Source organism: Vidua chalybeata, chromosome 8, assembly GCF_026979565.1.
Source record: "Vidua chalybeata isolate OUT-0048 chromosome 8, bVidCha1 merged haplotype, whole genome shotgun sequence".
NCBI lineage: Eukaryota > Metazoa > Chordata > Aves > Passeriformes > Viduidae > Vidua > Vidua chalybeata.
The window spans coordinates 15,012,245-15,034,758 of NC_071537.1; the positions used below are offsets into that span (position 1 = coordinate 15,012,245).

The 22,514-nt window shown below is 34.7% G+C and overlaps 1 protein-coding gene across 5 annotated transcripts in view; it reads left to right on the top strand.

The window, feature by feature from the left end:
• The window catches only part of KNDC1 (kinase non-catalytic C-lobe domain containing 1), a 61,087-nt gene that overhangs the window by 26,558 nt on the left and 12,015 nt on the right, over positions 1 to 22,514 (top strand). For 3 of the 5 annotated variants that reach the window (XR_008432082.1, XM_053949362.1, XM_053949361.1), the window contains exons 5-17: positions 125 to 242; positions 595 to 1,616; positions 9,011 to 9,125; positions 12,185 to 12,256; positions 12,359 to 12,420; positions 14,591 to 14,749; positions 15,081 to 15,158; positions 15,773 to 15,863; positions 16,035 to 16,197; positions 16,292 to 17,136; positions 17,240 to 17,384; positions 18,956 to 19,047; positions 20,483 to 20,880. Coding sequence is in view for 4 of the 5 variants with exons in the window: in XM_053949362.1 (XP_053805337.1) it covers positions 125 to 242; positions 595 to 1,616; positions 9,011 to 9,125; positions 12,185 to 12,256; positions 12,359 to 12,420; positions 14,591 to 14,749; positions 15,081 to 15,158; positions 15,773 to 15,863; positions 16,035 to 16,197; positions 16,292 to 17,136; positions 17,240 to 17,384; positions 18,956 to 19,047; positions 20,483 to 20,880 (3,360 nt within the window). In the remaining variant the exon portion in view is untranslated. Of the gene's footprint in view, positions 1 to 124; positions 243 to 594; positions 1,617 to 9,010; positions 9,126 to 10,691; positions 10,762 to 12,184; positions 12,257 to 12,358; positions 12,421 to 14,590; positions 14,750 to 15,080; positions 15,159 to 15,772; positions 15,864 to 16,034; positions 16,198 to 16,291; positions 17,137 to 17,239; positions 17,385 to 18,955; positions 19,048 to 20,482; positions 20,881 to 22,514 lie in introns of those variants that run through there. The other 2 variants (XM_053949364.1, XM_053949363.1) reach the window with 2 other exon arrangements.

The following is a 22,514-nucleotide window of genomic DNA, read 5'->3' on the forward strand; positions in this document are numbered from 1 at the left end:
GAAAGACCTCCAGTGTAGCATCATACAAATTCAGATGTACTGTGGGAGTTAACATCATTCATGTTAGTCAAAATTCACAAATCTATTCATTATTAAATAAGTATTTAACATTCATTTTCTCTAGAGCATTTTGTCATTATGTGAAGAAAAAATGAAGATTGCTTCATCAAGTAATATTTGTCGAAGCTTGTCTGCTGTTGGAAGAAGAGTTCTTTCAATTGAATCATTTGGTGCTTCTCAAGGTAACCAGAAAATGTATTTAGTCTAAAACTTTAGATTGCCTGACATATCTAATGATTTTTCAAAGACTGTGTTTGTGTGATCTCCTTTTATAGGTTCCTTTCTAGACTACAACAAATCATTATTAAATATTTGTAGACTGGTGATGGGGAAACAGGGACACGCAACTCTTAATTAACATAATATGTTTGAAGTGTCCCTTATGATTCAAAGTGATTTGTTCAGAAATTGAGAATTTGTGTAATATACTAAAGATATGTAACAGCAATGGTAGAACAAGCAATATAAAGATTTACAAGGAGTGATTAGGAGGTTTAATACACATTTAATATAAGCATCTGTTTTTGTATCTAGATGTCTGTGATAACATGTGGAAGGGAAGAATATGTCAGAGGAATTTGGGATCTAAATTATATTCAAATGAGAAAAACAGCATTGCAGGTGATTCGTCTGCAGTGGAAGAGGTGACAACTGCCTGTCATAACAACTCTTCTGTAGTTACCATGGTGACTGGCAGAGAAAGTGCTTTAAAGGAAATGCAAATTGATCTGGATAATGAGAAAACTCAACATTCTCAACTTGCAACTCAAACTGAAAAGAGCAAAGAAGAGGACAAACACACAGTGTATACTGACAGTTTTGCTAGTGTTGCTTTGGATATAAAATCATGTGTTATTGACCTGGAGAGAGATTGCCTTTTTAAGAAAGGTTCTTTGAGAAAAATGAAAACCTTTCCAAAGCTACCACTTGAACTTGCAGATACAAATAACTTTTTTACTTCTGTAACCAACAGTGGACCGCTAGATAGGAAAAATCACTTCCTAACACAAGAGTCACTACCTCCAGACAATAATAATGAGGTTGCTTTTTCAAAGGGAAATCTCAATTCATTTGCTGTCAGTAGTCCACCAGAAATAGAATCAAAGAATCACCAATCTGATGATTGTCATTTAGAAGCACGATGTGTATGCACACAAGTGTCTGGCTTGAATCTAGAAGAACATATGTCACTTATCAATGGTAAAAAGATAGGTTTTTCTTCATCTGATCACAAAGAAGACTCTTCTGGTGCTACCTCTGAAGGGCTAAAACCAGCTGATATGCTAAAAGACTCAAATCAGTCAATTGGTGGAGCAAAAATGCTAGACAACTACATGGTGTTGGAAGACTGTTCTGAAACTTTTCAAGGGTCAAATGAAAATTATGTACCACATTTTAACAAGATGGATTCAGTGTTAACAACAAAACCCAGTGGGAACAGACATGGATCAAACCTAATTAGGCCACCAGAATTAAGCAACGGTGTGATGAGCGCAAACAATAATGAAGATAATCTTTGTGGAGGCAGAGGTTCAGAAATCAAAAGTAATGAGCAGGTAGTAAAAATAAAGTCTTCATTATATAGCTGCTGTAGTCACTTATGTGGAGATGAGATGACTTAAATACTGTGTGATTTCTTTCCCCCTTGTCCCCTTTAGCATCCCAGAAAATGGAATTTTGCTAGTCTGCACACTTTAAAAGTTAATATTGGTGATTAAAGTTAATTATGGTGATCCTTTTTTCTTCTTAAATTAAAAATTAAAGTGCTACAGTGAAATTTATGCTGTTGCAAAGTCAACTTCCATTTTAATTTTTTATTTTTTTTACAAATGGAGTCTACTCACTAGTGTGTTAGAGCAGCATTCCTTAATGGCTGATTGCATTTGTAAACGAACAACCAAAGCATACATGTATTTTTAACTCTTTATGTTACTGTCGATGCATAAATTCCATTACCTTGCAATGAGCCTCCCAGGTGCTTATGAAAATTGCAGAATTCCTGACTGTAAACCTGAGCTCACTGAAATCAGTGACAATATCCCATCAGCGTCAGGAGGATAGAGTCCGTATTTTTTTTAATCTTCCATGTACATTTAAGTTTTTGGGAATTGTACATATGCTATATTTGTTCTGTGTTCTTAAATTGTTGTCTCTGTTTGGTATGTATGTTTCACTATAGAATTTAAATATGTGCACAATATGATGGATATGTTGTCTCATGCATTAAGTCTTTATAAATAGCAAAATACCAGAGAGAGACTCTACCAGAGTTTGTTGATAGATAATTGTAATATGGTCTCTTCTCTGCTCAAATTGCATATCTCAGGGTGGACAAGTTTGGTCTCTGACTAGATGGTTTTCTTTTGTGCCACACTCAGAGGTGTAAACAATCCCCGTGGTAGGAGAGCTGCTGGCTAAAACTGCAGGATTGTTTATCCTTCTCCAGCTTTGTTACAGCAGGATAAAAATGAGCAGCACAAACTTCACACATTTTGTTTCCAGAAATTATTCTTAGGTAAAAATGTTGGGTTTTTTCCTTGCTTGTCTACTGGCAAGTCAGCCTTGTTCTCCTTGCCTACCAGCCCATCTTCCAGCCATCCCATACAGTGGCGCTTAGGGTTATATTCAGTCTCTGTCCGTCCCTCTTTTCACCTTGCCCGAACACCTGCTTTGAAACGCTAACCTAGAATTATCCGGTGTGTAAAGAGCCTTTGGTTCATCATAGCTAAAAAACTAGGGCAAATTGAAGAATCTGTCCCTTTTTCCCTTTCCTGTCTCTTCTCCCTCAACAGGTGTGCTTATTAAATTCATAGTTCAGGAGGATAATAAATGTGGATAAGTACCACGTGGCATGGTTTTGCCTTCCGAGGGGCTTATTTACTGTATGCATATTGAATTCTTTATTTGGTTTTAAACCCTGCAAGTGCATTCTTCAGACTCTGAGAAATAATCCCTTTATTGTACACACATCCTTTTTTTTTTTTTTTTTTTTTCTTCTATTTCTGCCATCACTTATGAACATAAGTTGAGTGTAGTGATAGGGGTTCTTTTTTAAGGAGGAAAAGATATTGAAATAAGACCTATATTCTGTCCTTACCGGATTACCAGGGCAAAAGTTTAAGTCTGGATGCATGAAGGTAGTTTTATGAAAATAATCTTCCCCAGAATTATAGTTTTCCAAAATTCTTCCATGAAATTAAAGCTGTAACAAATCTTATTTGCTTTTTTGCAGCAGCACTTGAGATTGACACACAGAAAAGTAAACCAAAATACATTCTCAGGTTATTCTGCCATTCTTTTTAAGTCTTCTTTTTCTTTAAATATTTCATCATCAATTTAAATAAAGTGTCCTTTCAGCCTAAACAGAATTTCATTCTTGCAGACAAGTAGGCTCTTATTAACAGTGAGGTTATCCTGTTCCCACTGATCTCATGGGACAATCACTGTGAATTAAAAAAGGTAACTTATTCCAGGTACCCTAATAAGAAGTGTTGTAATACATAGCATCTGAAATGAAAACAGCAGGGTAGTGGTTCTTTGTTATATCAGAGGTTCATAGCTGTCTTTTCAATAGAAGAAGTGCTTGATAGACTCACACTCTATATTCTCTTTTTTAGTAAATTAGTCCAGAAAATGTTCAGGTCCTGCCACAGAAAATGTGCAATTTAGAAAAATCTTTTTAGTCTTAAACAAAAAAAGCAAACATAGTAAAATCTTCTTTGATTATTTAACTTCTGTAAGGAGAAAAAAAAAAAAAAAAACCCTTTAAGTATATTAACACCTAGGCTTCTGAAATGGCTTCCTGAAATGCTGAATTTCTAGCCTCGTAATCCTTTGTTTTCTGAAGGAAGGTTATTCATAGTTAGGAGCTGTTGAACTGTATAGCAGACTTTATTGTGAGTCTTCTTAGACAAATGCAGTGGGTTAATGTTTTCAGCTTCTTTTTTTCTTTTGGAAAAGAGATTTTATTCCTCAGGCTTCCAGAGTATAGCAGTTTTTGCCTCTGTGTTACCTCCTGACAACTGGGAAAAAAAAAAAAGTCACACTGTGCTATCCCTTACATGACAAAAGTACAACTGCCATCTCTCTCAAGTTCCCATTAGCCAGAATTTTACAAATACCATTTTTTTGTGTTTTTTTAAGAAAGCCTATGTCTGAGTTTGTTCATTTACTGCAAAAGCACAAATGTGAATCCCCAGCTAATGTGATTTCTGCCTTATGGGGTAAATAGAAAACACCTCAGAGGATTTGCAGTGCTGCCATTTTCTGAATTCTCTATAGCAAATTGGCATGATTGCAGCAAGTAGAGCTTTTAGAACAGTTCTCCAGCATTCCTTTCATGTTGTTTAGAGAAGGTGCAATACCAGCCCCATCCGGTTGAAGATCAACCTTGTCTGCTCTGGAGAACAGACAGTTTTTCTTGCCTGTCAGTACTTCTCCAGTGGACAGTATTTTTCTAATACTCAAACACTGCTTCTTATTGTTGTGTGCTTTACTGCTAGTAAGCATTACTAAAAATACCTGCTTGCTTTTGTCTGGCTACTGCAATGTATCTTGTGAGGGTTTTCCTAGTAATTTTTATAGTTTTGCATGCCATAAATAAATATTTTTCACTTCAAGTTTGAGTGGGGATCTTTTATTTCTCTAACCAGTTTCATTCCAATCAGGTATGTCTCATCTCTAATCCTTTTAAATGTTTCTCTGTGATTTAAATACTATGGTCTTTACTTGGGAAGGGTTAATGGAAACCTGGCAAATGCAAGTTTGTTTTCTGTTGGTCATTCATACCCTGTCAAGCATGAGAGAAGTGAAAAACCATGTAGCTACAGGCTGACACTTTAACACTGGGGAAATAACATGAAGGAAAGAAAAGTTGTCAGTTCCCAGAATAATACTTGCTAAGAAAAGAATGATGAAAATCTTGCTTTGGCTATTTAAAATGTGCCAGCATTATGTTCATAAAATAAGTTATGTTTGCATAGTTGGAATGCTTTACTAAATTTGGGGGTTACAATTCTGGTACCAGCAGTGAAGTGGAAGATCTGTTAAACAATCTTTGCAGCGCTGCAAAAAAACCATCACTTTTCCAACAAGTAAGGTTTAAAATGCAATCTTTGGGCATAAACCAAAATGGCACCAGGGTGTAGATATAGACAATAATGGCTCATTTGGCTTTTTTATATTTTCTGACAAAATTTCAATGCCATGGAAAACATTTTATTACTTTAAAAATGGGTAATAAAATTTCTGTCATGAAAAGGTGTGGTTTAGAACATTAAAAAAATTCGGAAAGAGACATTAGTTTATAATTTTGTTTTCTTTTTGGTGCAGTTTCACTGATGATAATATATTAATGAGTATCTAATAGCATTATTAAAATAATGTTAATGGTTTAAATGAAGTAGGCTTTAAAATGCTGAAGAGTTGTCTTGAGCTTGCTTTGCTAAAATATGTGAACAGATAGATAAGTAACTGCATGCTACAGATGGTTTGACTGAAAGCATTTAATTATACATTTTCCAGTACTTCAGATTTCTTTTTCTTGGTGTTTGAGTGGGGATTTTATTTTTAAGTTTTAGGAAATAGTAATAGCCATGAATTAGAGACTTGCATGATAAAAACCAAAAGAGCCAAACCTGAGACATGCCTAAATAAGGAGTTTTATACTTTTATGTTTACTAAACCAAGGTTCAGTGGAGTTAGAATGTGCATTGTGTTAAAATACCTCAGAGGTGAGGTACCAGGAGCATTGCATTAAATACCTTTGTTTAAGGATTGAGCCTTAAATAAAAGTTGCCTCATAACCATAGGTTGAGAAGTGTATCCTTTTTCCTTTGAAAGTTGATTGAACCGGACTGCATGCATTTTTCACCACAAATGCAAATATGTGATGAAACATGTCTTGTCATGTACCTTCACTACATGGGGTAACTTCTGCAAGGTGTTAGAAGCACGAGTTAGATGTCCCCAGCAGGTCTGAACCCTCAGTTTTCATCTGAACTCTTCCACATTTCTCTTTCTGGTGGAGGAAGGTGGGAATTTGGAATAATTAGGACACTAGAAGAATGACCTTCTCAGGTGTTTCTTTCAGGAATAAAATTTATATGGTCAAGGTGAGGAGAGATGTGAATTATAGTAAGAGACAATAGCAGTGCAAGTATTTATTAGTATGACAGAAGACCAATTAACACACAAATACCAGCTAACAATATTATATTTGAGGTTTCTTATTTATTTAGAATGATTGCCAGAGAAACAATGAGTGTATACATTTAAATAAAGTTCACCAAACTGTAACCAGACTGCATCCTTCTTTTTCCTGATTCAGTTTGTTTTGGCCATCCCATAGATGGCAGTGATTCTCATTTATGCTAAGATTTGCTTTCCCTACATACCTTTTTCTTCCAAAACAGAGTTTTTCTGGTGCCTCTTCATCCTCTGTTTTCTAATCTATCATTGACACTTCTGTCTTACCATAAACTTTTGCTGCTGCTCTTAGGATTTATTCCTACTCTCCTGTGGCCTCTGAATTTCTTTCTGTCATTTCTTTCTTACTCTAAAGAGCTTGGATATCCCAGAGGTGATGAGAAATACTTTACAGCTTTTTGCAGTACAACAAACTTCAGTCTCCAGTTTACTGAGAGATTCTTCTTTCCCTGGCTAGCCATTCATCACCTGCTCCTGAAGTAAAAGGTGATTTGTATATGCAGTAAAGGAAGTCTATCTTTCTTCTCTGCAGCTTTTAGAGCCTTTAAAGACATAAACTTCAAGAGGAGGGATTCTCTTACAGAGAAACATGTGGCACTCGTGTGTACTTACTAGAAGAAAATTCCTAAATCCCAAAGCCTTCTTAATGTTTTAGTCAGTCTGAAATTTCTCTTGTGGTTTCTCTTCACTCATGTCAGCTGTGCAGGGTTAATTTGAAGATTTGAGTGCTCCTTTCTTTGTAAAGTGTCTGTGGGCAAAGGCACTTGAGGCACTGAGAACCACGATGCTCTGGAGGGGGAACAGTGCTGCTCAGGGATAGTAATCTATGAACAGTATGAAGCTCTATCCTATATGCTTTCTAGACTAAGTCATTCTTTTGACTATCAGTCCTTTTCCTTCTTGCTGTGTGATTGATGGCTTTTTATCAGACTGTTCAAGAGCTTACTTTTCTAGATACAGTAAAAGAACACATGGATGAAAGAATTTTGCACTCCAGGTTGCTGGTGATAGCAAAATTGGAGAATGACACTGAATCTTATCACCTGGGTTCAAATCTGTCTATGCTGAAGTTACTAATTTTTGCAATGTGCCACAATGTAGGGTAGAAGAATAATAGCACCAAGTTCATTTTTATCTGTTGGAGGTAGAATATGAAACATTTTCAGTAAATCAAAAGGTGTGTTTCCTGACATATTTTGTTTAAAAAAATGTAGTTTATCTGGTTCACCTTCGAAGAATATTTAAACAATATGAGCCTAAAGTATTGTGTTCTTTGAGAAGGTCTTCTGGTTCAAATTATTAGCAAAGTTTCAGCTACAGAAATTAATGTCCTTCTTTTTTCCATACATTGCACTGAAGCTATTTCTGTTTGTTGAGCTTTATGAAATTTAATGCAGTAGTCAGCTCATTATGTATCTCATGGTAAAATCCAAAGAGCATCTCAGTAAAGATGAAAAATTTACTTTAGTAAATGACAGTGCAGAGGCTGATTTGTCAAAGTTAATGATGTGCCATTGTGTGTGGGAGAAACCCTTAGTCTATGCAGATTTTACAAATACTGATTGGAATATAAAGGTGTCTGTAAACGCAACAAAACAGTTCAGAAGGGTTTTTGTTTGTCTCCTGTGCTTCAATTTTGTATTTTGATTTTTTTGGGTTGGTTTGGCTCGTTTTTTATTTGATTGATTTTTGTTTCTTTGGGTTTTTTTTTTGAGGGTGAATTTTTTTTTTTTCCAGAGTTAATCCTGGTAATTCTTTTCCCTAACATGGCCTGAAATTGACTCATTCAGGACTGCATATGTAAGACAAAATGTGCTGTGTTCTTTTTAAAAAGAGTTCTTTGGGTTTGCTCTCACTTAGAGGTTTCTGCCTACAATGAACTTTTTAGTGTTCCTTTGGTAGATGAACGGAGATCATGAAGTGCAGCTGATGTCAAGACCCGCTGCTAGAGAAGGGCTTTTCCATTAGCACGGTTTGATCAGGAAGGCGTGTGTGCACTACTATAAATCTCCAGTTCTTAGATTCACACTAACACACACCACCCCCCAAAAATAAAAACTCACAAAATGTTAAGCATGTCTCTGAAGAACAGTAAGTTTCCATGGAGCAGTATCTTTGTCACATTAAGATATTATGCCAGATAGCAAAAGCTAAATTGGTCGTCAGAAAAAACAAATGCTGTTACTACAAATTGAGCAACCAGTGGTTAAAAACAAAACAACGTGCTGGGATCTCAAATAAACCTGTCATTAATTCTGTCAATATTGTTAACATCTTTCACAGAAGAACAAGAAATGTTGATGAAATCTTTAAGGTAAGACATGTAATACAACTGCCAGGGTAAATCAGGTTTTGAATGTGGGACCGTTCTGTTGATGGCAATCATTTGAATTTTTTCAGTCTAGGTGTTGTCCCTATGATTAGGTAATTATGTTTCATCATAAAATATGTCTATTACACAATGGACATTCTAAGAGTCTTTTCTTAGTATGATAAGAAAGACCTTCTAGACAGCTCACTTTTCCTGAAGGAATTAAGAAACAATTAATTCATTTATACAGTTAGCTGACTGTGCCATGCTTTTAGAATAGTATTATTTCATTACTGGTAAGTGCAATAAATATATTTTCTTGTTACTTTTTAAGTTGAGTATTTTTTATATTAGGATTTAATTTTCTGTTGCATTAGTAAATGTTTTTGTGATAATTTTTATAACTTTCTTCATCCTCACTGTTTTTTTCAGTGGATCTCTCTAAAACTCCTGTTGTCCTGGTATGGTAGGCCTCTGAAAGACTATGAACTCTGGGCATTATGTCATGAGTGTTTATGTACTCTGCAGACTTGCATAGATTATCCAGGTATAGTCTTTATTATAATTAAGTATTTTGCCTAGTTATTTATGTTCACTCTGTTAAAATTTCCTTTATTCTGTTGATTGAAAGGATCTGGACTTTCATTTTGTGTGCAGATATTTCTATTTTGATTTCCTTAAATTGTGACAAAACTCAATTTGGAGTTTTCTTCCATATGTAGGTGAATGTCTCATATATAGGTGGGGTTTTTTCCTTTCTTTGGAATCTTGATGGCTTTTGCAGCAGAAATTAATCTTTGGCTTCAAGCAGTGAAACAATTTTTAGATTTTTTGGGAATGGAGAATCTGTACTTCAGCTTTTAAGAAAAACACTTGTGACTTGTATCAAGCAGGAAGAAATAAGTCTTACATATATATATATATATATATATATATGTAAAAACGTCCTCTTTTGCCTGGATTTCTTTGTGACAAATGATTCCTGACCTCTTTTCTGCAGTACAGGGCTTTGTCATTTTAAAGTACTCAGGATCTTGTCATGGAGTTAGTCCTTCCACGTCTCCTATGCTTCCGTTTATAGACAAATTCTCAGAAATAAACTTCTGAGAGAGGAGGAGGGAACTGTCCTTTGACAAAATCGGAATATGTTGTGTGCGACTCAGAAGACCATCCTAGATTTCCATGGACATTCTGAATGATGGTTTAGCTTATACTAATGATAAACCTATAGCAGTTCTGATAAACAGAGCAGAGGTTTCCACCACCACCACCCTTTCTTTTCCTTGATTTAAAAAAAACTTGCTTTTAAGAGTATGGGCAGGGATGAGTTTGAAGCCTTTAAGTGAATATAAACAACTGGATACTAATGTACAGAAAACTTACTGCATCTCTTTGGATTTCAGCTTCAGTTATTTTATTTCTATTATATAAAACTGCTTAAAAGGAAATAAGCCATAAATTAAGATTCTGAGCACTTTAAGAATTGTTACCCATAAAACTAAGTATTTAATATACCTTGTAAGAGAAAGATTATTTCAGCCTCATAGCATGTTCCTTATGTTTCTAAAGGTTTCAGATAACTGCACATAATGGCTCAGATCCTAATGTAATATGCTTAGCCAGCCTCTCTTAAGAATGCATGTCTTAAAAATATTAAAAATTGTCATCTGAACCTTATGTAGCCTATAGAAGGGAACATAATGATAGAAACCACCAGGTGGAAGACACTTTACTCTAAAAAATCTGTACTTGACAAATAAAGCTACCTAGAAGTTGAATATTGGTTTCAGATTTAGAATGTTTCTGCAGGAGGATTCTCTGCCTGTTCTGAGGGGAATGGTGCATTGTGGAAAGGTTTATAGTGTGTGCCTACACACACATACGAAGTTCTCTCAATGTTCCTTTTGAATAATACTTACAAAAGGTGAAGCTGTTATGTATTTTGAATATATCTTGTAAAAAAGTCCTTTGTCTTGACAATGGTAGAGTGAGACTTGTAGCTGATGAGCCGTGGCTAAATATATGAAGCTGGATTATTTTTTATTTATTCACATAGACAGCCTTTGCCTCCAAATCCTTCCTTGATTACACTTTTTTTCATTATCCTAAGCAGGAATTACCTGGCTGAGAAAACATATCCCAAAGCTAGCCTCTTCTTCACGTATTTGTTAATTCAACTCTGCTACAGAAGTTGTTTGTAACCTCCATTGGGACTTAACTTAATTCCTCTCCTCTTATCAGAGGATGTTGCATACATATTGCTCGTGGGTGATTCAGGGAGCCCAGGTGAGGATTCTTATGTTGTACTGAACAAGCTGAGCTCTGGTTTGTGTGAGCAGGGCCACAGGGGTGGCCCTGCCAAACTGACAAACTGACAAACTGACAAACAAAGACAAGTGAGCGTGAAGCTGCCTCTGCAGAAATAACCAGCAAAGGTTCTCATTTGGGAAAGCTTTGCTTTTCAATACATATACTTCAGGTCCAACTTAAATATTATTGAAGGTAGTAGACAAGCCTTTATGTTAAGCACAGTGAATAATTTAATTTTAGATGTGGTTTGTACAGGTAACTAAAAAAAAGGAAAAGTGTTACTGCCTTTTTTCCTAACTTAATTTTTTTTCCTCTTAGACCTCTTCAATTAATTATTTATTAATAAATTAATATTTGGGTGTCTCTTAAACATCTTTAATATTTTCTTTCATAATTAATACATTTAATGTCTTAATCTCTTATTCAATTTAAGAATCTATTCTTTCAGTACTTTGTTTTTAATAAGAAAACTGCATTTGATGGTCTCGAGATAGAGGACTACAGTTGGACTGCAAGAGGACTACTTACTGGCCAGTTGGCTTAATATATTAAAACACATTAAATTAAAATGTCCTTTGAAGTTAGCAAACAGATAGACACAGTTTTGCCACAAGATTTTCAATGCCAAATTTATATGATGTGATCTCATTATTTTAATGTCAAGCTTCTGAAGACCTCAGGTAATTTAAAGTAGTTCTAGAAGTCCATTATTTCTTTTTTAACAATGGAAAATTTCATGGCCTTGCAATACTGACCTATGTAACATTTCTTCACTGAGAAAGTGAAATTATAACTATTTGGGAAAAACAGGACCTCATATCCTCTTGTACCCGGAGAAGTTTTGGATCTGGCCACGTGTGTGTCAGCTTTCTCCAGATGATGACCCTCTATTTTTGTGGGGTTGAAGGAGGAGAAGAGAGACTTAAATTCTTAGATGAAATTACCATCTTTTATTGGTACCTAGTGAGAAGACTAGAGTACATCTACCTATTATATTTATTTCTTTTTGTTTTGTGTCTTTCTTGACCTTCTTTTTCAGTGCTGGGTATAAAGAAAATAAACTTCCAGTTTCTTGTCTTTGTTCTGCAGAAATTGCTTTGAATAATTACACAGCTATTGTCTCTTTATTGGCTTGTGTCTGTTCTAGCATAAATGTTATTTAAAGCATCATTTATTTTAGGGTCATTTCTGACACTGTAAATTCTTTGTTTAAATTATTTATTTTTATTAGTGCTAAATAGCTACAAGAACAGATACTTATGCCTTGCTCTTTTGTGGTTTTTTTTTTTTTTGCAGTGGTCTTATGTTTGGACTCTGTCCTGATTGACTGCCATGGAAGGATCCTCTTTGCTGCTCCAAAAGCTGAAGGTAAAATAAGAGATTGCATGTTCAGCTTTTATTTCTTTTCAGGGGAAGTGGAGAAGAAAGCAATCATCTTACCTTTTGTTTCTGATTTATTTTCTTGTTTAGAATCTTGTGATGTATTTTATTTAGCTCCTGAAATTGAAGAAGAGGATGTGGATACTGAGAAGGTAATGTGGTAGGTTTTGTAGATTGCTTTGTATTTTATCGAAGGACAGTTTTAGCCCTCTGCTAGTTGGAGAAGAAAGCTAAACCCTTCTGAGATTGTGTTAATAGTTCTCATTTCTCCCATTGTTTCTTGGTTATCTGTGGGGCTTTTTTTGATAGATTGATCTCTCATGAAATCAGTTGGTTCTATAGTTTTTCCTTCCAGAATTCTTGGAGTAACTGCCAAAAATCTGCTATTCAATGCTTTTCCATAAGACTTAATTATTTTCAGTTTTTTAGAAGTAAGACAGGCTTTTAAGTCATTTTTCCACATTCTGAAGGTCACAGTAAGATCATTAACTTAGACTATCTGGGCAAAAGCCCAAACATTATTCACACTTAGAAGACTGGATAAAAAAATCATTATCACTATGTTTTTACTTTGGAAACATTATGAATTATGTCTTTTTCCAGTACAGTTTTCTTAGAGCTTTTTCTTATAGATAAAAACCATAAGGAGCTTTTAGAGCAAAGATAATAAAAATGTCAAATAGCAAGTGAATGTGTCTCCACTGCAACTACTTTTGAATTGCAAACTGTACCACAGTGATCTTAAAAGTCAGGGGAACAGAATTTACAGTACCTTTCTATTATGTAACAAGAAAAGAGGTTAGCTAATATGTGCCTTGTGTCACAGACATAGTAATCATGAATCAGAAAATAAAAGCTCATAAAAATCTACTAAAAAAAATCCAATTTTCTGTAAAGCTATCTGTAAGTAGAAAATATTTTTATATCTTTCCTAAATTTTTTAAACTGCTTTGATCCAATGTGCAGGTTTTTCAAAGGCTTCAGAGGCTTAAATTAACCCTGAAATATAATACAGCAGTTTCACCGGACAGTAGAAATTAATAATCCTAAAGTCTTTATGCTTTGTTTTCTTTAGAATATAATAAGTAATGTGTTTCCTTGTTTTTCTACAATTATTCTATTATATATAGAATAAGCTGATGGGGTTTTTCTGCCTTTTTCCTAATGGCTGTATAACTTTCTAGCTATGAACATTCAGTTCAATTTATGGTATGGAAATGAAGACTGTGTAATGTCAATCACAGTAACAGTAAAAAGAACTTTCTTTGAAGGTTCTGATGACTTGGATGGCAAGTTTTTCCTAAATAAATTTAGAGTAATCTTCGAGTTCTAAACCTAAGGGGAAGAAAATTATTTTTGTTTTGATTGAGCTGCTTTCTCCATTTCAGGTGTTTTTGTACCTATTAGTAGCTTTTGTTCAGTGGTTCAAATGGAACTATTCAAAAGATTATTTTGTTTATAGTGAACTTGTTATGTTTTGTTCATTGCTGTTTGCTTTGCTCAAAAGAGTGCCAGAAAACATTGTTTTATGAGAACACATTATTTTCTACTGTGCTTAGATTTCTGTCCATTGAGCTTTTGTAATATCTTTCAGAGGCAATGTAAAGTGTGGTGCTTTAAATTTCTTAAAATTGCATTTTTAGTACATGCTAACATATAAAAACTAAGCATTAAGTGGACTAAATCTGACTCTGAAAATTGTAATTCTTCAAACGAAAAAAGAAAGCTGGTAAAGACCAAGAACTTTTCAAGGTCCCTCATTGGGGCAACTTCAATCGGTCTAGCTGCAGGTAGCACAATAATTGCTAAAATAAATATGCAGCAGTGCCTCATTCTTCTGACAGGTGTAATCTTCTCTATAAAATACGGCTTGTGCTGGCTAGTGTGTAATTACTGTGTACCACTTACTTGCTGAATTATCATGACCTTTTTTAAGTAAATTGCAGCTGGCCACATTTTATGGTAGAACTCTGAAGCTTGCAGCAATCTTTTTACATAAGAAAGGAATTCTTCAAAATGGTTCTAAATTACTTTTTTCCTAGGTAAAGAATAAGACAATTAATGTCTATTACTCCAACAGTAGAAAAATAGCTGCTGTTTTTGGCCTTGCATGCATAACAACCAGATTTTGAAGTGGACTGGGATTTTCATTAGCACCCTCAAAAGCCAAATGTAATCTGTACATTAAAAGCTCTAGTATTTTTTTTTTCTTTTTGGCAGGAAATTGAGGGAATTTTTTGATAATTTGCTGGGATTGTTTTTGAAGTGGAGGCTTTTTTTAGTCTGTTTAAATCTTTCTTGTCTCTTATGTTATACCAATAGGTCTGTGTTTATGGTGTTGCTGCAGTTCTGTGGATGGCTGCAAAATACAGTGTTCCACTGAGTCACAAAGTAGTATTGCCAAGAAAATTTAAAAAACTACTTCTGGATATGGCAAGAAAAAACCCTGAAGAAAGACCTTCTCTAACCACTGCAATTAAGGTTACTAGATTTAGTTGTGTCTAAAGTCTCATTTTAGTGTTTTTAACATCAAAATAATAACTTAATACTTGTAATACATTGATATCTAATTAAATCACAACCAGTCACTTTGAGTTTTGTTTTTAAAGTTACCTCCTTAGGGACACAGAGAAGCGTGTTTTTCATTTATATTGAAATTATCAGGGTACTTGGACTTGGACAAGATTCATAAGACTTCCTAAACTTAGATTACTTCTAATTGACTATATATCTTAACTTTGTCCTTGTCCAAGAATACCTTGCTTGATTGAAAACTTATTTACTGACTGAAAATTACTTTTTTTTTTTTTAGACATGCAATCATTATTTACTTGAACAAGGTATAAACAGCAAAAATATTTTGACATTATTGGGTAAACCCATCTTTAAGGTAAAAGTGCCACCTTTCTTTAATTTTGTATGTTTTTTCAATTAATTCTGTAAATGTATTCCAGTAAGATTTTGTTGCCTGCAAGTGTAGCTAGATTTTGGGTTTGGTTTTGTTGGTGTGATTTTTTTGTTGTTTTGGGATTTTTTTTAATGTATTTTTAAGTAGTCTGTAAGTATTGCCTTCTCCTAGTTCTTGCTCTTGAAGTGATCACAGGTTGTGATGCTTTGACTCCACAATCTATATGGGTGAAGAACAAGTAACTAATTTCATAATCTCTCTTTTTATTTACCACCCCACAGAAGAAATTAATATATAATTGTTGGGTTCTGTTTGTGTTTCAAATGTGTCTATATAATGCATACAGGATTCAGTCAATCCATGGAACTGAATTTATTCAAAACTTTGAGTACCAAGTTATCAAGATTCCTAAACAGTTCTACCAGTCCTTAGACTTCTGTACGTAATTTTTTTAATTCCTCACCTTGGCATGACTAGGTTGTTGCAATATTCAAGGTGTATATGAGGATTGGGTTTTTTTAAAATAATGTACTGAGCAGAATTTGAAAAAAGAAAATGCTAATAACATCAATTTGGGCTTCAATGTTTATTGTTAGGCTGTTGAGGAAGACATCTTGTCTCAAGATCACATCACTTTTAAATTTAAAAATGAAAAATATGAAATGGACCCTTCAGAGTCAAGTCTAGGTAAGCAGTCAGATTCTGACATGTTTACTCTGGTTTAGTATTCTCTAGTTCAGTTCTCCACATAAGATTTTCTCAGTCCAATATGCAATTGTTTTTCTATCTAAATTGATTGTTACTTACTTTACATTTATATTTTACATATTGATCATCTTTCTGTGTTTTTGCTTTTAGGATTTGTGCCTTTTACCAGTGAAAGTAAACTTGTAGCAGTTAAAGGACCAGTACCGTGCCAGATTTCACTTAATTGTGAGAAAGCAACATTACCTGCCGCATTCACCTCTCCTGCAACTCACTTTAAGCCTATTATTTTGCAACAAGATGCAAATATAACAAAGTTAGTATATCCTAAAGCAGAATAAGTTAAAGATTAAACATGATTGTTAAATCTATTTGAATTTTCATTTTAAAAAATTTTTGGATTTTTTCAGAGAGGTTCAAACACCAGTTTCTGACCAATTCAAGAAAGAGACAAGGAAAGAAAAACATATGGACCACAACAAATCAGGGTATATAGAAGACTCCAAAATCTGTGGTATTGACGATACAGGTGTTGTTGAAACTGTACCTGACACATCTGAGTGTGATTCACAAGTTCCAAGCCATTCATTCCAGACGTCTTCAGAAGAGCAATACTCAGGCAATACGTTTGCTTCTACAGTTACATTACCATCACCATCTGATTCCTCACATGCTCTGCAAGAGAAGAGCATTTTATCTGAAGATCCCTCCAGCTCTTTAGCTTGTCCTACATCTCCTAATTTTCTTCATATAAATAACATCATTCTCAAACAGGACTCAGGGAAAAGAGTTCTGACATTTGTACCAGTACATTTGGCTGTATCAGAGCAAATACCAAATAAGCCTCTTCGCTCCAGAATTGCTTATGATTGCTATCACAGTTTGCCACTGCTACTTTCAAGTACTATTGCAAGCTATAAAATGAAGATGCAAGCAGAAAATGATGCCTCCCTTTGCAATGTGCAAAGTCATGAGACTACTAATACAGAGAACCAGTCTGATAAAAGTAGCGCAGTTATTCAAAGCAAGTGCCAAGAAACTGAGTGTGCTACCAGCATAGATTGTTTTTTCACTGAGCAAGAGCACACACCATGTACTTCAGTGAGTAAAGACAGTTACAGTTTCTTCGATGATGAAGTCCTGCCCCATCAGAACACAACAAGTGACACTTTACTAGAGGAAGTGATTCATCTTATACAAGAGGAGTTTGCATTTGATGGTTATTTAGAGAATGGAGCTGAAGTTTTTGATATGGGTATGTGCATTTTCTTCTGTATGTTATTATCATTGATTTGTAAGAATATTGCTATTTTTTTCTCCCTCTTTTATTTGTTTCTGTTCTTTTTATTTTAAACAAGGTAACTTCATATTAAACTTAAAGGGAATTCAGTTTGGTATGTTCTCTGATCGAATTTGTGAGAAGTTTTGTGACCTCTACTGGGATGAAAAGTTACTGGAGAATCTCTATCAGGTAGTAAATGGAGGAAGATCTTCACATTTATGGTAGGTGTTTTTCAACTTTGACCTTATATTTGAATTTAATGCTTTTATCCCTATTTTGTAGAAGCAGGAAAGAGTATACATTTTCTCCTCAGGTATTTGTACTTTCTGTAAACTGATCATTTCACAATTTGAGGTTTTTCAAAGCTTTCTCCATGGCAAATAGTGCTTAATAGTTCCGTCAAAAATATTTTCTACCACCCTTTTCTGTAACTCCATCTTAGGATAGCTGAATAATGAAACCCAATTCTGATCGATTAATGGAATCCCAATTAATCAATTAATGGAAACCCAAACCTGATCAATTGATGGAGAGCTTCATAGTCTTGTTAGAAGGAGACTGTTTAGTCAGAAGTATATCGTTCTTATTGTTCAGTTTGTTTATTCTGTTTGGTATTAGTTCTTTATGTGTTCTAATCACACCCAAGAAAAAGGAAATTAATTACACTTTGCTAGAAAATATTTGTTTAACTGGTTTAATTTGACTCAGTGTTCCTCGTAGCAGTGTTTTGTAAGTAGCCTGTTAGGTGACAAAAACCAGCTAAATTTATTTCTCATTTTTCTTATTTAATTTTCACTGACACATGTATCTACCTGAAAAACAATTTTTAAATTCTTATTTTACTGCAGCCTCCAAATGTAGCACACTTTTGTAAAAGTGTCTTGCTGAAGACTGTTGAAAAATGTGATCAGTTTGTGTCAAAGTTAATTTGGGGGTTTTTGGAACTACAAATTTCAAGTTTTGACAAAGAAGCTTAGTAGATACAGTTTAGAAAAACTTAATTGTTGAAAGGTGTGTAATCCTTACAGCAAATTTCAGAGATAATAGATTATGACCTCCAAATACCCAACCTTGGTATGCTGGCCTATTTCCCATTTAAGTTGGGATTTTTAAGGAGATACTGAAAATTGGTTGGAAGTTAGGCCCATAGTTCCCCAATGTTCAGTGATATGCTAGGAGAAACCTGAGCGGTTGGCGGTTGCAGCTGAATTACTGAGATGTATGAAGGGTTATCCTGTACATTAACTTTTGTTACAAAGTAGTTTTTGACAGAGAACATAATTTATTATCCAGAGAAAAATGCAGGTCTAGCTTTTACATCACATGCAAGGCCTGTCTTAAAATATCTCTCAGACACTGCTTACTTAACATTAGTTTGACAAAGACTATAGCAGTTTTTCAGTGTTAGCTTCTTTGACTTAAGATTATGATTATGATTCTAACTAGGAATGACTTAGAGTCAGTTTTATCCAGAGGTTGAATCCTGAGTGAAAAACCCACTACAGTAACTTGCAGTCTGTAGTTATGCATTCTGTCTGTGTGTGCTCTGATCCTTCTTGTTGGAGTTTTGCCAAATGCTGTACAGGAAAATATCTCATTGTGCTTGAATAGCCATTTGAACATTTTTTTTTCTTGTAAAATAACTGCAGCTGAACATGAAAAATTTAGGAATTAGATAAATGCTATGAAGCCTTTTATGTGCATGATAGAGTCACTTGTAAGATTTCATTTTACTGATGTAAATATAAAAGTATAGGAAATACTAATTTTTCCTGTCTCCTTGTGTTTGCAGCATAACTGAGGCAGATGAAGCAAAATGCGACAATATATTCCAAGATGTGAAGAAATCTGAAAGCTTTTTGGCAAGCAGTGATCAGACAGAGGGTGAGAAGGGACTTCATGTTTCTAGATCTTTGTGAGTGCTGGGAATCTATCAGTGACAGAAGCTTTGAGACACTTTGCTCATGTCTTCAGGAAGGCAGTCTCCTTTAACAGTTACAGACATTTTCATTTGAATCTGAACACTATCAATGCCTTAAGGACATAAATATATTTTATATAAAGCTTACATATAACCCAATGTTATTTTGTGGGATGTCATTTACTTTTACTTACTTTTATTTAAGCAGATGTCTCTGTTGAAAACCCTAAGGATGGTAACTGCTATGTGTGGTTTTCTTGTGTTTGAGTAGATATTCTAGTGTCTACTATATAAGTGGATTGTTTATTTATACTTCTTCAGTTTGGGTTTTACATTTCTCCTGACACACTTTGTGATTGAAAGTTTACAAAATATCTATCTTTCAGTAACTGAACTCAAAACTGAGCTGGGACTGGTGAATCCTAATATTATAACAAAACCATTACCCTTTCTAGGCTTGGTGCATTGATGGACAGCTTCTATTTGGTTGCTGTTTTATCAGTGTGAGGTTTTTTCCAAAGTAGTTCATCCAAATTTCAGCATTTAAACTTGGATACTTCTCAGTTTTGAACAAAGTGAAAATGTGTGTGCTTTACAGAAGGGCTTATACACTTGCATTGTTCATCTTTATAGCAAAACATAAATTTGTAATTTTTCACTTGGCTGCTGTTGTTCAATATTACAGTTTTCCATTTTGGCTCAGAATGATTGCAAATGTGGAGCCAGACTTTACCATGGAGTATGTGATTTCTTTGCACCAGGAAATTAGCTTTGTCTGACTCCAAGGTGGCATATCTAAGCCCTGGAGGGTTGCTCAAGTGAAAAGGGAGACTTCTGGCAGGTATAAATGCTCCTGTCAACATTACACCAACCTTGGATTGTCACCTCAGTCCCTGAAGGCTGGTAGTAGTTGTTACAACTGAAAAAAAGTCCCATCATAACTCAATGGATTGAGTCCTGTAGGAGCAGAAAGTTTAACATCTATTGGCTATATCAAGTATTCTTGCCCTCTCTGTATGGAATGAAAGATTCAAGATTTACAGATGGGGAAAAAACTTAAAAGCTGAACATTTACCAGTGTGTGCTTAGGTCTGACATATTTAACTTCTGTTTTAAAGTTTCTCAGTGTTGTTTAAATGCTTGTTACATATGCGTGGAAAATACTTCGTGCTTTTCAGAAGTTTATTGTTTAACTATTGCTTAATAGTTCTGAAGTGTTTTTGACCTTTATCATTTCACAATGTGTAGTTGAGAAAAAAAACGTAAAGTCACAATAAGCATCTAAACCCACTGTTAGAGCACATAGGTAGTCTCATAATAGTGTTTTGCATGTGTCATGTTTAAGTTCAATAAACAGCACATGACCATTATTTCTTTTCCCCTACATACCTTCTTTAGGAAAAGGGGAAGCAGACTTTGACGTGAAGGCTGAGCCTATGATAAAAACATCATTAGTTGAAATGGATTTTGATGAGTCACCTTTGGATAATATCAAAAAACAATTGACTCAGAAGAGTACAATCCCCATAGCAAAAGAGCAACAGCATTTGCAAAGCAACGGCTGTGGTCCAGGCTTTGCAGAAGAAAATGCAAGTTCAGAGGAACAGGCCATGATAAAGACAGCTGGAAATAGCTACCTGGCATCTCCCAATCTACCTGACTTTTGTGGCTGTAGTCCTGGTTGGAGCAGTGCATTTTATGGAGCTGAATGTTTTGATTCAGAAGTTCATAGTTACTTGAAAAACCTTGGAAAGCAGAAATCAAGTGAGTCACAAAATATAGATGCTAAAAAAGTGGTAAGTATATTGATTTTAAATCATTAAGATACATCTTGCTGGTTAAAAGTGTGATAAAAGTTGTTCTGTTATAGTGAGTCAAAACACCATTTCTTTTTTTAAATATTGACTCTTAAGCAGTTTGAAGTCCTCAGGATTTGTCATGTCTTAGCAATTAACCACAGGAGAGGCATAGTATTCCAAAATAAAGCACGCTGACACAAATGTGCAATCACCAATTTACAACCCATTTTCTGTTCTTAAAGTTAACTGGGAAAGCACTGTCTGTCTGCCCTTTGCATCAAACCCATGGTGGTGATACTGTAGAAAAGAGCTAAGAATGACTGTGACTGGAGCACAGCACAGGCATAGAGCTTCATCAAGTTTTTATACTCTAGACCTATCTGAATCAGAAAATGTTATGGAATAGACAGGGAATTTGCCTCTGACTTCATTGCTTCTCACCCCAGATTTTTAAGGGGACAAACTACTTTGTCCACTGGATTCCAAATGGTCACTCTTTCTGATTCCCTTTCTGTTTACATAGTCTCTTAATCACCTTGATTTTGTTTTAATTGATGAAGCAAAAGCAGACCTTGAAGTAGAAGTGAGCAGCTTCCAGATAGAATCTGGATAATAGCTTTCCTGTGCTTTCCCTGTTCTCTATGTAATGCCTCTGTAGGAGTACCTTTTAAAAACCCAAGGGGCTTTTATGACTCTATACTAATGAACTATGTTGTTAGACCTTTTGAACTTTTCTGAAAAACAGTGAAGGTTTTTCTTAAGCTCAAATTAATTTCTAGCAAGTCCATCCCATTCAAGCCAACCTATTTACCAATCTGTTGTTTGATATGTTAGCTCTGAGCTGTGTGTTTTCTGATCACTCTGCTTGTGGGAGTTGTCTGCTGCATTCCGTGAACTTACTGCATTTAAAATGCTGTTTCATGTAACTGGGTCACTGGTAGTTAACTTAGGACCCAAGTGCAAAAGTCACCTCTACATCATGTTTGTTGTTTCATAATAAATCAGAAGCTGAACCCAAAGTGGATGGCCCATTTTTACTGGCTGGTAAAATAATGAAACCTTTGATATGCAAACAATTATAAATGTAAATGTTTACTTTTAAATTTATATATTTTGAGGGGCCTGATATACTTTCGTTTCTACTCACTGCTTAAGTTACATAATTCCATAGAAATTTAGTTTCTTTTTTTCAATTTTGCAAAACACATAAATAGAAAATATGAAAGTTGAACTTTGAAATTTATATGTCCTTTATTTCTAGAGCAGCTCTCTTGTCTGCCTTCTGACCTGGTTGTATAATATCATGTACTTATACTTGTTTGGAAGCCATTGATTTCAGTCAGACTTTGAGTTCTTGCTGCAAATATAGGTCAACTGTTTAAAGTGTTTCTAGGGCCTGCACTAAATTCAGAACATACAAATTTTTATTCTGGATTACTTCTGATTTTAAATTTTAAAAATGCTCTTGAAAACAACCAGATAAGTGCAATTATAACTAAAGGCATATTTATGTGAACAAATTCAGACAAACTTACACACAGTCTGCTCCAGTTCTTAACTTGTAGAACTGTGGCATCAGTAATGCTTTCCTGGCAACAGGTAACTCCTGGTGTATCTTGCCTGTAAACACA